Source organism: Homalodisca vitripennis, chromosome 4 (assembly GCF_021130785.1).
Source record: "Homalodisca vitripennis isolate AUS2020 chromosome 4, UT_GWSS_2.1, whole genome shotgun sequence".
Lineage (NCBI taxonomy): Eukaryota > Metazoa > Arthropoda > Insecta > Hemiptera > Cicadellidae > Homalodisca > Homalodisca vitripennis.
The window spans coordinates 133875802-133890594 of record NC_060210.1 but is presented as its reverse complement, the minus strand read 5'-3'; the positions used below and the strand labels follow the sequence as shown (position 1 = coordinate 133890594).

The window sequence follows — 14793 nt, the reverse complement described above, 5'->3', positions numbered from 1 at the left end:
AAATCTGAGAAAACCTTAAAAATGTTATAATTAAAAACTCTTCCCAATAACAAAGAAATGAGTTTTCAAATTTGAAACTCCAGTAACACTGACAGTCTCTAAGCCATAAACTATCACTGTGACAACAGAATTCTGGGAATACTTGAAATATATTGTCGATTGACTATATACACTTTTTCACACTTAACATGTCAATGAGTATGATATAAATGGAACAAAATATAAATGTCACATTTTACTCAAAATCACAATCTTTATTTGCTATGTACAAGTTTAAGCGAAAACTGTACATCCCGGTACATTATTTACAACAATAAAAAATTTATGAGAAAATATATACATGATAGTTATAGAATTTAAGCATAAACTAAAATCATTTAACAAGAACATATAAGCTACAAATAAATATACCAGCCCATCCATAGGCTTTTTGATCTTAATTTGTAACAACTATATAGTGACTGTTATACATTCATTGAATATCAAATGTATGCAAAATACAAATATTACAAAATTATCTAAACTGCTAGTTTGCACAATCATTGCTATAAAAATATCTAAGCTCAAAACATGAGTGTATCAGGTGGCATGCTAATAAGTCCAACAATGCTTAATACTAACAAACTTTGCAATTACCATTATGTTTAAAAGTGAGATTGAGGGTTGTCATTAAATACAATTGTTTTTTACATTTTATAGTCAGTATTATAATAAGTATTTATTTATTAAATACTACAAGTACTGTGCTTGTGGTTGATGTAGTTAAGTGAGAAACTGGCTGTAAACCCCACAAAATATTTTAATTATTGGTGTTAATTTATTTATGTTCTTATTGATCAGATTTTAATGAACAAATCTTACACACCACAAATTAATTTACAGTAATATCTAATTCTAGTAATAAATAAAATTAAATAATACTACATCGTGAGAAAGATAATTATAATTGAATGATCTCTTTGATAGTTGAAAATAAATACTTACTAATGAAAGAATTTATTGATTTGATTAAACACTAAAATAAAAAAAAAAAAAAAAAAAAAAAAAAAAAAAAAAAAAAAAAAAAAAAACAGTAGTAATAAATATTGCTAAATACTTGTATAGCTAAATAAATAAATTAGTTCAATTTAACAAAAGAACAACTTTTTTAACAAATTTACAGCATTTAAGTAATGTTATGCTGATAGAGATAAAAAAGAAAGACAGGAATAATAAAAACAATCTTTTAAATTCAAATAAGTGGACATTATGAATTTTGAGTGCACTCTTTATTCATAATAAAGCTACATTTTCACAATGTCACCTTGAATTATAAAATAACTATTCAAATTTATTAAATCACAAAAATTTAACCACCTATTTAAGAGAATTACATTCTTAAGAGACGGCTGTGAAGAAAAAAAACCTTGAGTTTTTCCCATGAGAACAATGTTTAAAAAAATGTATGCCCTTATTTCACAACGGCATGACAGTATTTTAAGTTTAACACATTGTTCTTATGGGGTTAAATAAAAATAATCGCCAGTACAGCCGGCTTTTAAGATCATTAACAGGTTTGGACATGAAATTGAAATTACATTTACATCAATTTTAATTAAATAAAAAACTAACCTGTTAATTTGATTTAACATAGATAAATTACCTTCAAAGAACCATGACTGCAAATTGTTGCACAATATATTATTTCACAATGATAACTACTATATTGCCTCAGATTTCAATTTTAAAATGACTAGATAACATTAAATAATAAATATTTTAGTTTTATAGAATTATACATTACAATAAAAATACACTGAAATGTACAAGTGTGAGCCTTTAGCAGGAAGCTACGGTTTGAAAGCAAAATCAAGTAATAAAACATAAAGATTGTTTGATTTTAAATTTAAGAGAATAACATCTAAAATTAATTATGTTATACCGGTATGCAATTTGCCACTCAATCGATCTAATTTTCGGACTTCATTTATTTTGTTCCATTAATACAAACTTTGATTACCGAATAAACCTATACGGAATTTTTAAAATGTAATTAACATATTATTTTAAAGACAATTATTATTAAAAAATCATCTTTATATATTTTTAAGACTTTGGTAATTATGGTTTCTTCCATTCAAGTTATTTTACAGCATTTAAAAATTCCAAAAATGTTTATCAATTATAAGTAAAGAACTAATTTCAATTTTTAAATAGTCAAAACTATTATTATCAGTGAGTTTTATCAATAACAAATTCAAGGTCAACTTAATTTGAATTCAATTAATGCATCTGATATTTGAATATATTTGATAACAAATCAAAAGTAATACAAATGTGCTCTTGTTCCATTACCATCAAATAAACATCTAGGAAATAAATTATATTTCTTTTTTAATATTATTTTATTTCTATCAAAACAAATACAAACATAATTTTGACATTATGAAATAAATTGATGATATTCTTAAAAATAGAATCCAGAAAGTGAATTAAATCAATTAAAATTACAAAAATAAGTAATTTACTTCTTACACCAAATGATTATGTGCCTGTTTCTTCATAAAAAATATCTAACGAATAAAAATATACATCTTACCCAATAGTAGTATTTCATTATAACTAAATTTATTGAATAAAACTTTTGAAATTAATTAGATTTGTTAAAGGTGAGAATATTTCCTTACAAGCTTTAATAATTAGTTACCTACACTAAATTGTTAAAAGTGAAAAATTTATGCGTTATACTAATTTCAGGCACTGTACATCAGTAAATACACAAACATGAGCTCACAAAAGCTGAACTACTACAAGTATAAGACACTGATAAACGTGCAGCAGCATAAATTTAGCAAATTTACTGTTTAAAGCTTCAAAATCAATAATTTGACCATAAATGTCTTTACAAATCCACCAAAAGCTTAAATCTTATAATAATTGCGTTAAACACATTTTACATATAGCTCATATTGGAACTTCAACTTGCTCAGAATGTACGACCTGGCAGACTTGTCATCAAAAAATTACATAAACAAATCTCATTAAGTACAAGGCAAATCTAACCAATACTAACTTACAATATGTTGCACATCAATTTATATACAATCAACAAAAATAAATAATTAAAAAAAGGCTAATAAATTATTTATTAAATTTGTAGGGTAAAACTGTAAGTCAATAAATAGCACTACAGAACTATTTTGAATAATCTATAATTTGAATCTTCACATCTTAAATAACAAACAAAATTTTACTGAAATAAACTTAAGGGTGAATAAAAAAAACTTCATGTACACTTTTTTATCGAAAAGAAAAAAATAAGAACATGGGCAAAGAACATACAAGCAAAATTATAACATCAATTTCAATATATCAATCCAGTTTGTCAATTATTACGAGTAAAACCAACTTTCTTTACACCATAAACTTACAAAATTAAATTGTGGCTGATGCACAATTTCTCAAGTATTGTTGCATTTCATACACTCTAATCTTTGACAAAAGTCAATACTTAACACCAATACTCATGTACAAACACATGAAGTCATTTGTTAAAATCAAGGTCAATTTTTTAAATTTGTCTTAAACATATTCAAAGAGAAATATGGGGAAGGTAGGTAGAAAAGAAAACTTATAGTTTTACATGCTGCACAATATTTTTCAGACACATCAGTTTTCCTAATTGTTGGAGAAACTAACTATTGACTAGAGGAAGTTTGTTGCCATTCAAATAATACATACAAGTCAGCCTGATTGTATTATATATTACAGCTAAACAGTAAGGTACATGTGTATGTTTGTATTTTTTATTAATTTCTGTATGTGGTATATAGACTACCTCATTTTGTACTAGACTTGTCTTCATACAATTTCAAGAAAACTTAGCAGTAAAAAATTTGAGGTTGTAAAAAGTCACGGACGTTTTTTATTGACATATGACAAATTTGAGCTTAAAACAAACTATGCCGTTAGCTTTAATATTTCCAAAATTTTTTTGAAAAGTCAACATGAGTTAAGCATTATAAACTAGTCCACATGCAAGAATGACAAATGTATGTTTGTTTTTTCATAAACGGCCTAGTATACCATTAGTCATTAGCACACTGACAAAAAATATTTTTAGTTTTTTTTTATTTTGATAAAACCATTACTTGTCTAGTTTGTTTGCACTAAAATATAATTAATGAAGTTATAGTGTAATAGCTTTTATACATTTTTAGGGGAAAATATCTAAAGATTAATAATGTAATCAAAATTTTCAAATGTACGTATTTAATTTTTTTGTATTTTTATTCTTTTAATCTTTTATTTTTTGGGATTTTTATTTTTTTAAGGGAAAATGACTTATTGTTTTTCTATTACAAATATTTGGTGAATAAATAAAAACTATAAATCTTAGTTATAATTCTTTTGTTTCCCTTCAAAATGCATGATAGGAGCACTTAAATCAAAACTCTATAAGAAAATAATTAAATAAAAATGATTTATGGAATGTCTGTAAGAAAATATTTAACAAAAGCAACAATTTCCTACTGAAAATTGTGATTCAAATTTTGAATTTTGGCTAGCTGTTTCCTATTACTTTTTGCTTTAAGTACCATTTAAGACGTCTCATACAATACATAGAAACATTTCATGCAAAGAACTAAATTCATGAGATTTGCTTGGCATCCACAGTGTCCAAACGAATCGTGCAGTTGTACATAAAAATAACATAAGAGTGAGGTGAGGAGAGGGGAGGCTAGAGGTGTTGGGTCACTTGATGGGTTTGATTAGCGAGGTGTTTGTCCGAGCGACTGCCCGGGCCCGAGACCAGACGGTGCGAGTACCAGACAGCTTTGTTAACCAGCTGTTTGGCACTACCGAGCAACGAACTGACGCCATCGCGGGTCTGCACAACTCTGGAGCAGATCACGCCATATTAGAACACACAGACCATGCCAGGCGTACTTTCCTACACCTCAAGGTTAGTGCATGCAAACAAACTACTGCATCAACGTACAATAATTATTATTATGATCTGAGATAATTTTTGGAATGTATACTTTTATTTATAGAAAATACATTATTATTTACAAAATGGCCTTGGTGTAATATTTTAGATTAGCTTTATTAGTATATAATTTTTTAGTAATTTATTTAGTAATAACATAGTTTGTAAATACTGATTGATTACTCTTTAAGTTTTTACACAAATTGTGGGCATTATGGGTTAATTTTAAAGTTATAAAATGATTTGTGGATATTACTCTTTCAGCTACAAAATTATTTATTGGCATTGATGGATTAATCTTTCAATTATACCATGATTTATGAGCGTTGATAGCATACTCCAAACCTCTTGCCCAGGTGTGACTATTTGTATATGATAATTATTCAATTGAATTTTACATGAATACGTCCTCAATTTTTCGTTTTTATGTTACACTTCATTGGCATTATTGTTTCAACCCAGTTAAGAAAAGAATGTGTAACAATAACAATCAAAGTGAACCAGGAGTAAACGTGTACATGTCAAAGATGCAGGTTTAATGTTCATTAACAAAACGAGAATTTGTTGAATAATCAAAATACAATGGAATGTGATTTTCAAACATTTTAAATAATTTAAAACTTTTCTTCCAGTCCCTTTATTTTTTCATTATGTATAATGTTAAAAGTAGGGTGGTTAATTCAAATCTTGTTTTACATAATTTAAAGATTATATGAATTGTATGTTATATCTGATACACATCCTATACTGCAGTTTACTCATTATAGTTCCCCAGACTGTACTGACCTAATAGGACGAGCAAAATGATGTTCAAACGACTAAGGCCGTTCCGCGCCACACCATCCGCATTGATTACTATTTAATTTACACAAATTTAGTAACGTGAGTGAGCGATTTCAATGTATCTGAACATTTGCCTTGCTACTGCCAAGGTCAGGACCTAACAATTTACCTCTAAAATATGAAACCCCTTGTCAACACGAATTTGTTTAGGCAACATTGACAGGACGTATCTGTCAAAGTGAATGCATACGACCTTCCCGTAACTATTTTCTTATTGTATAAGAGCTCACATTCTGTTTATTGTTTGTTACAATGCATTAAATATGTGGTATAAATCTTTGTTTCCAACATTAAGATTTGTTATATTCAAATAGCAGCAATAATAATTAATATAAAGTCTGGGATACAACCAGTATGAATGTGGAAGGTTTTTAACACATAATTGTAGTAAAAAAGTACTAATAACTAATCCAGTATATTTGTAATCGCACCATCTTACTTATGAAAGGAGAAACAATTCCAGAATGTAAAATACCTAACTAGCACAAGAAAAGAACTATGTCAATACTAGTTATGATGTAAAATATTCACCCAAATCAAAATAGGTAATAAACAGTGGATGGCTTTGATTCTGAAAAGCAAAGAAACTGTAGGGAATACACTTACTGACATCCAAAAAAAAATTAATTCCACTACCAGTGGTTCTATCTATTTAAAGAAATTCTTTAAAATGCAATTCTTTCCATGTAAAAAAGACATTAATGAAAATGCATATCTCACTACTTAACAAAACAACATTTCTTCATTGAAAAAGTTTAGCTCAAACAAAAATATAAAGCAACTAAGCATCTACTGCGGATTTATGAACACATACAAGACAATTTAAAGAGTTGTCAAGATACAAATGTTACAAGACAGTTTCTTGATGTGTACTTTGTCAGTCATGAATTAAAATTTTCCTAAGGGTTTTTAGCACTTTAAGTTTAATTAATAATAGTAACAGAAATCTTTAATACATAAATTCCATAATTCTTTCATTTTATATTTAATATTGTGTAAAATAAGAACAAATCCATTCCATGTAAATTTATTTATTTCATACGGCCTCTCAAAAATACATCTTACAACACCCAACTTTTAAAATATAACGTAAGACTGATTCTAGAGGATTTTACAAAAAAAATCCATGTTTTATACTGATTTCTTTTACAAGGAGGTAAATATTAAATAGTTTTATTACATTTTTAGGTGATTTTATTTCTGTTGCACATTAAACAGTCTTTTATTTAAGAAGTTTACATTGGTGAGAATACATTTAATTGCTTATAAACTACCAGATAAAAAATAAACATTTTTAACATTGAAACATCGCTTTTATCTCTATTTGTTTTCAAAGTAGGAGACAAACACCCACAACACAGCTTGTTGTGTCGTTTCCTTGTGTTTCGTAACCAATCCCTTGTTGGTCCTCTAAATGATCACTCGTAAATTAATGCAGGAATATCCTGAACTATGTTTACTTCCATAGCTTGAAAACAAATGGAGATTTAAAAGAAAAGCTGTTTATATTGTAATTAAGTTTAAAATGGCACATTCACCATACCACTTATTTAAAATTTGTTGATCATGCGCATTTAAATTATTTCAAAATCTTACTGTTTTTTTTTTTTTTTTTTTATTAAGAAAATTATATAAAATATCGGACACGTTTATGAAAGTGTTTTTATAATATGCAATTAAAGTCCATAATGTTTATTTTTCCACAAGTTTTCAAGAAAATACTGATTATTCCACACTTCTAATATTTATTGCTGTTATTTTGAAACTGTTTGTTATTTTCTAACTTATCTCTGCTGAAATGTTCTTTTTGATAAGTTAAAAGTGAAGGAAGCGTGATTTTTCCTTCACAATCCTTTCATCATTATTAGGGTTAAATTTGATGTTATTGTATTTTATCTCATTTATAATTTAGAATTAATTAATTAATATTATAGAAAATTTACCTTTTGACATTCATGACAAGGTTTAGATGTTTTGTTAGAGTATCATAATGTCATAAACATACACGTGCTACACAAGCCAGAAATTAAGAATACATAAATGTCTTCTCATACTCATTAATTATTACTCAAATCATCCAAAACACATTTAGTTGAACATCATTCATTAATTTTAAAGTAATGTAAATAATTTATAGAGTACTGGGAGACGACTTTTATTTCGAATTAAATTGAAAATCAAACTTAAAATAATACTTAACAAAATAGTAGAATCTAAATTAAGTAATTAATATTGTGAGTATTGGTGTTTGCCTCTTACTATTGCACAATAACAAATCTGTAACACAGTTTATTAGCATAGGTATTAAACTGTACTATGTATTTTAATGAAGTTGGCTTTACTGGTGGAGTTGATAGTAATTGAGTCTAATCTCTACAAATTGTATTCATTTTGATTAAATACTTAACTTTTATAATTTATTTTAAAGAAAATATGTTTTTATTCACTGACGCTAAATATTATTGTACTTAATCATTTTGCTTATTGGTACTTCCTGTACATTTTATGACTCAAACTTTGTATCTATTCCAAGCACAAACCACGATTTTGAACTAAAAATAACTTGCAACTAGACAGTCCTCAGAATGTAACAAGTTGTTGGAGCTTAGTTTAGCCCATTATGGCTTGTACTACAATTCAGTTGCTTTGAGCAGTATATCTAAAATACTATAAAATTCTAGTATTTTATGCGGTTTCTCAGCCATACAAACTTTGTCAGATAGAAAAATAATCAAATCAGAGCGCATTGTGTATTTTATCAACTAAACATGCCAAAAAACGAAAATATTTAAATCTACTGAATTTCAGTTGCTTCTAATATTATTGATCATTTTTCATGCCCACTTATTTCCAAACTACTAAATATTGCATTTAGACTGTTGCTTTGACATTTTTCAAATTTAAGTTGTATATAGAAAATTAATTTAGAAATAAATGTATAACTTAATCAGCAGGAGCAGACAGGACTGATCTAAAACTATTTTGTGCTTGACAAAATAGTTCCAACATCAAACAAGCAGTAAAGGTATGCAATTTTCCTTCTTTATTATTCTGAGAACTGCTTAGATAAAAACACTAACAGTGTTGTTTCATTTTTTTAGATGATTATTTGTTGTTGACTGATAAAAACAAACAAACAAAATAAGAATTATATGTATAATTTCATCACTGATGATGGATGATACAAATGCAATACAGAATTATTTACAAAACATTAAGAATAAAAGTTATGTTTTTGAAACATATAAAATGCAAATGTCAATACCGATTGCATTAACAACTGATTCGGAACTCAGATCTGGATTAGAAATTTCAAATCCAAACTTTTTTAATTCAAACTGTATTGAATCTTATCATAATCAGAACTTTTTAAATAATAATAATTTTTAGTGAGCTTATAAATATTCACCTGATGTAATAAGTATCTCTTAATTGGCTTCTTATTTTCCAAGTAGAATATTAGACGACTTATAGCATGATGCTGGAATTAATAAAATTTAATTAGCTTATTTTGTGATTGTACTTGTGCAGTACCAGTACTGCTTACTTATTTTATTAATTTTTTTATGTTTTACTGCCAAAAACTATATCGTTCAGATAATTTGTTCGATCATCTACAATAAAATGTTATAACATTATTTACCGAATAAATCCTATCTACTCCTGATTGTCGTGAGAGCAGTGAGCAATGTTATAGGTCGTGTAAGTACCTGCGCTGGGGCTCGGGGGTATGGTGGAAGCGGGCAGGTCGTCGTGGCGAACCCGGAACGGAGTTGCAGTCAGACAATCGTCGTGGAGGTGGCTGAGGTGGGGTCGGCGACACATACCTGTCATCAAACATTAAACATATCACTTATCAATAGCGTAAACTTATCAGCATATTATATCACAAACAGGTAATTACTTGTGAACAGAATAAAACAGATACCCGTCCGCGATGTATAGTGTCTGAATCAAGAAACCTACCTTCTTCATAATGAAAATCTCCATCAGAATTTGGGGAAAATATGTCTATATGTATTAACACCCAAAATAGCACTTTTGGGAGGGGTGTTGTTTTTTAAATATTTTCAAAAGTAAAAAGGTAGGTAGAGTTGTACCTTATATTGAAAATTTGTTTTAATTTATTTCGCTTCTTGTATACATAGTAGTCCAAAATTTCAAAGAAAGTAGTACAGTTTTACAGGCTTCTTTACTTTTATCTCAATAAAAGTTTTAGCAAATGCAAGTTTTTATTCAAAGCTACCAAAAAAAAATACTTTTACTAAAAATATGTTAAAGCCACTTTTCAACACATTTCCAATTTTTTTAAAGTTTAAATTTAGGATATTTAAAACTCGTAAATCCTACAAAATTCAAATAGCAAGGTATGACTTTCTTTACACCTATCAACACAGCTCTTAAAAACAAAAAGTTTTTGTATTTAAAGTTTGGCTTTATCTTGGATAGTAGAGAAATTGCACCAAAAATACTTTTTCATTACATTTTGTTGCATTTAGTACTGTGTTCTCCTGAATTTCTAAAGGTTATTGTTGTATTCGATACTAAACAAGTTAGTCAGTACTTTAATTTTAATTTTAATATTAGTTTGAGAATGTTTTATTCCTGATAGTAAAAAAGCAATTCAATCTTTAAGTAGAGATTTAGACACAGAAGAAATTATTTTCCTGGCTTCCTTGCTGTATATACAAAGTTGTTTTGAGAAAAAACCTTTGTGCATTTGGTCATCATACTTCCATTTGTGTAAAAGTCCCAAAAGTGACGACTTAGCTAGCAATACAGCATTTTGACAATGATAAGGAGCTCAGGTACAGGTCACTGAGTGGCTGAGATCACAGGTAGCAGAATTCTATGACACAGGAATTTCATAGCTTGTCAACCGCTATGATAAGTGGCTGAATTTGTTTGGTGATTATGTAGAAAAATAGTAATCCGTCTTTAACATTATGTAACATAAAATGTTCCTCTTGTACTTGGTTTTTTTGAAATTCCAAAATGTTCCTTACTTTCTGAATAGCCCTCATAGTTACATATTTACATGAGCTATGGTTTCTCAGTTGCGTCATTCTGTTACCCTGTCTCTTATGCAGACGACACAGTTTTAATAAGCAACAGCAAGTCAGTTCCAGGACTAGAAATGAACACCATAACATCTGTAAATATGGCTCAGGAATACTGCCTTAGGAACGATTTAATTTTCAACGCATCAAAAACAAAACAAAATGCCTTACTTTTGGTAAAAATAAGGATGAAGTTCATGCTCCACCCAACCTTGAAAGAGTACGAACCACAAAACACCTTGGGGTAGTGATCGATGACCGGTTGACTTGGAACTGCCACATAGACGGCTTATGCAAAAAACTCAGCTCAGCACTCTTTGTGCTAAAGAGGATCAAATCTATTGGTACACCTACTGCAACAAGAACCGCATACCATGCTCTGTTTGAGACCCACATTCGTTATGGTATAGTACTGTGGGGTGGATCATCTGCAGGGAATCTCCAGCGAGTGTTGGTTTTACAGAAGCGTGCAATACGAATCATGGCTGATCTAGACTTTCGAGATAGCTGCAAAGAGGCTTTCAAGACCTTGAGAATTCCTACAGTGATAACTCTGTACATTACTGAAGTGATTCTACACGCCTACACACAACGTCCCGAGAGGAATGGTGACATCCATGATTACAACACAAGGCGGGCCAATGACTTCAGTCTTCCCTTACATCACTCAGCTCTTTTTGCCAAGAAGCCGTCTTATGCTGGAGCGAAGCTTTATAATATGCTTCCGAAGAACTTCAAAACCAGCACTCCGCAGGTTCTGAAGAAAAGACTTATTAAGTGGCTTGTTGGAAGGTCAATATATAGTGTTGAAGAGTTCAAGAATATAACCAATGTAAATATGTAAATTATATGTGTATTTTGTATGTTATTTTGGTAAAACTTGTATCATGTTTTAAAGAAATAGCTACCTAAACTGTGTCAGTTAAACATGTTAATTGTTAATGTAGTTAGCAACTTTTATCTACAATTAATTGACTATATGTCTTATCATATTTGACGCCATTTCTGTTCTTAATGAATACGAAAATAAAGCAATTGTCTATTGTCTATTGTCTATTGTCTATTTCTTTTGCACTTCAGTTGTGTCTATGTACCAAGATTATTAGCATTGTGTTAGAGTTACATATTTGGAATTAGTATAGCTGTTCGTAATATTTTTGAGTTACGTATTTGTTTTATACTGTTCCTACTGTCCGTAATGTATATATTTTTTTTTATGCCACAGTTCTTCATCATAACAATATGTCATGTCTAATGATTGCGATGAAAATCATCACATACTTACTCGATGAAGAAAAACTACCCATGACAGAAAGAACATTGAATCATGAATAAAATAATTTTTTCAACTTTTCAATGTAAACCTTTACCTGATTCAAGTAATTGATTTTACACTCCTATTTTCTATTTGATGTATATAATCGTTCTGGGTGTATATGACAGCAAATCTTAACTTCTCAAGGATACATAAATCTACATACACATTGACCTACTTCATGACGTCTGGAAAACTTTGTGACCAACATAATTTTAACCCTTCGTACGCTGTAAGCGGAATATTCCACTGAGTAAATCGAACTCGAAACGTTCTAAGCGGAATAGATCACGGAATCCCCTGACAACGCAATATATTTACGTTAGTTCTACAAATTGCCACCAGAATGCTTGAGAGTGAATATTTGGTGTTCTAATATGACGCAATTTGAAGCGTGACTCATCAAAACAGCTGGGACCAATCACAACAGAAACTTTTGTTTGCTTTGTCAGTCCGTGCCATCGCCATTGAGCAAGCGGTACGCTCTAAGCGGAAATACTTGCACGTGACAGTCAGCTGCCGGCAGCCGCTGTGTATTGTTGTTTATTGTTTATAACCTGCTATACTGCTTTAGCTGTCTGTTGTGCGAGGTTATCCATATTGATAATGTGATAAACTATATCTATGTAAAATATGTGAGGCCAAGCCTGCCCCCCACCCAGATGAGTGTCTTGAGATTTACCACATACAAGTCCATTATTAGTGTGCCTTTTTTACTTTTGTACCATTTTGTGTTCTTTATATATTCCATATTTGTCATGGATTTGTTCCCTTCAATATCTACTAATTTTGTATAAATAATATGAATTACTGTTGTGCTAACTTTTGCTACTTTCAGAAAAGTTTATTGGACTTTATATACTGTGTGTATATTTACATGTATATGTACTCATATGTAAATAAAATAAAAGCAATACAAAAACTACCATGTGTTTTCATCAGTTGCAAGACCAACAAACCTAAAAAAATATATAACTTTGAAAAAATTAAAAATTATTTTTTTATTTTTGATTCAGCATTAGAGCAATTTTATACAACTTGCTTTAAGCGTACGAAGGGTTAATAAATTTCTAGCAGTATATTATAAAAGTTTTACCTCCTTCCTAATAATGGGGACTGATTTCCTTCTGGAAAATTTCTTCTTACAGAAGAGGGGGATGAGGATTCTATATTTCGTCTAAGAAGGGGGGATGCTACTCTGTTGTGGCGAGGCGGAGGTTCCGGACTGTGAGGGGCAGGTGAGCTTGTGACTTGTAGTTTGACATATGATGAGAAACGCTTCTTGGTCCCACTGTCCTCCAGTTTGACACCCTCAGAGTTGTACTGTCTACATGGAGACACTGAGGTGGACCTAACACACCAAGTCAAACATTACTATTTAAGAAATATTGTGGCGAGGCGGAGGTTCCGGACTGTGAGGGGCAGGTGAGCTTGTGACTTGTAGTTTGACATATGATGAGAAACGCTTCTTGGTCCCACTGTCCTCCAGTTTGACACCCTCAGAGTTGTACTGTCTACATGGAGACACTGAGGTGGACCTAACACACCAAGTCAAACATTACTATTTAAGAAATATTGTGGTGAGGCGGAGATTCAAGACTTGTGTTTATTGTACAATATTAGGTTATTACACATGATTTGGGTTGTTTTTAATTTCCTTTATTTTGAAAGTATTGAAAATTCAAAATAAAATTTTTTTATATTAGTTATTTCACCTAAAATTTGATTTTTATTTTATTTTTGTGAAAATATTCCTGATTAAAGTAATTTTTTAATTTAAAAAATTATACACAAATTTAATTGTTAAATAGTTTCTGATACGTAATTCATTTACCTTTAAAAATAAGTAAAAAAGAGCTTTTTATGATCAAAAATAAATTTTATGTAAATATTTTTTTAAAACCTTGCATTTTCATCCAAAACCCACTGGCACTTTTCGTATAGTCACACAAAAAAGAACTAGTCACTTTTCAACATGGATTTGATTTTATCTCTGGCACTAAAAGGGTTAATACGAAAATCAACTGATCTATGGAACTAGTATTGTTGTCCACAATCAAAATCGAAAATATGGCAAAAGATCTTGGAATTATAATTGATAACAAAAATATACTTCAGTATCTGGTGATATCTAAACCAGCTTTGTAGAAAACTAAACAACTTATATGCAACTTATTTACATTAAAACATTAAACCAATATTTAAAACTTTTATTATTTTGTGAGGCCTTTCGATATCAAAGATATCTTCTTCAGACACATCACAAAAGTGCTGAAGAATTGTGATGTGTCTGAAGAAGATATCTTTGATATCGAAAGGCCTCACAAAATAATAAAAGTTTTAAATATTGGTTTAATGTTTTAATGTAAATAAGTTATCAGTACCAATATAAGCTCCATCTACAACATTTCAACTTATATGCACTTGAAAGAATAAAGAGATTCAGTAATTGATATACAGCATGGGGTGGTACTATAAGAAAATTATTTATCTGCCAGGAATTGGTTCAAAAAAAGCAAAGAGAACAGTATCATACCTATGTGAAACATTAAGTCTTTCAGTACTTTGAAATACTTACTTAGTGTCAATTTAAATTCATTAAG

General features: G+C 29.5%; 2 protein-coding genes across 2 annotated transcripts in view; both read right to left on the bottom strand.

Annotated features, from left to right (window-relative positions):
* Window positions 1-3175: 3175 nt before the first annotated feature.
* On the bottom strand, window positions 3176-13555 carry LOC124361200 (serine/arginine repetitive matrix protein 1-like; the record flags this gene model as incomplete). Its single annotated transcript, XM_046815240.1, has 3 exons — window positions 3176-4880; window positions 9526-9642; window positions 13287-13555. Coding segments are annotated over 3 exons (546 nt in total), but the record flags the coding sequence as incomplete, so codon positions are not given.
* The window catches only part of LOC124360201 (dual specificity mitogen-activated protein kinase kinase 7-like), a 29103-nt gene continuing 27863 nt past the window's right edge, over window positions 13554-14793 (bottom strand). The window contains exon 10 of the mRNA XM_046813603.1: window positions 13554-13728. Within this exon, the coding sequence (XP_046669559.1) occupies window positions 13569-13728 (160 nt within the window). The 3' untranslated portion in view covers window positions 13554-13568. The remainder of the gene's footprint in view (window positions 13729-14793) is intronic.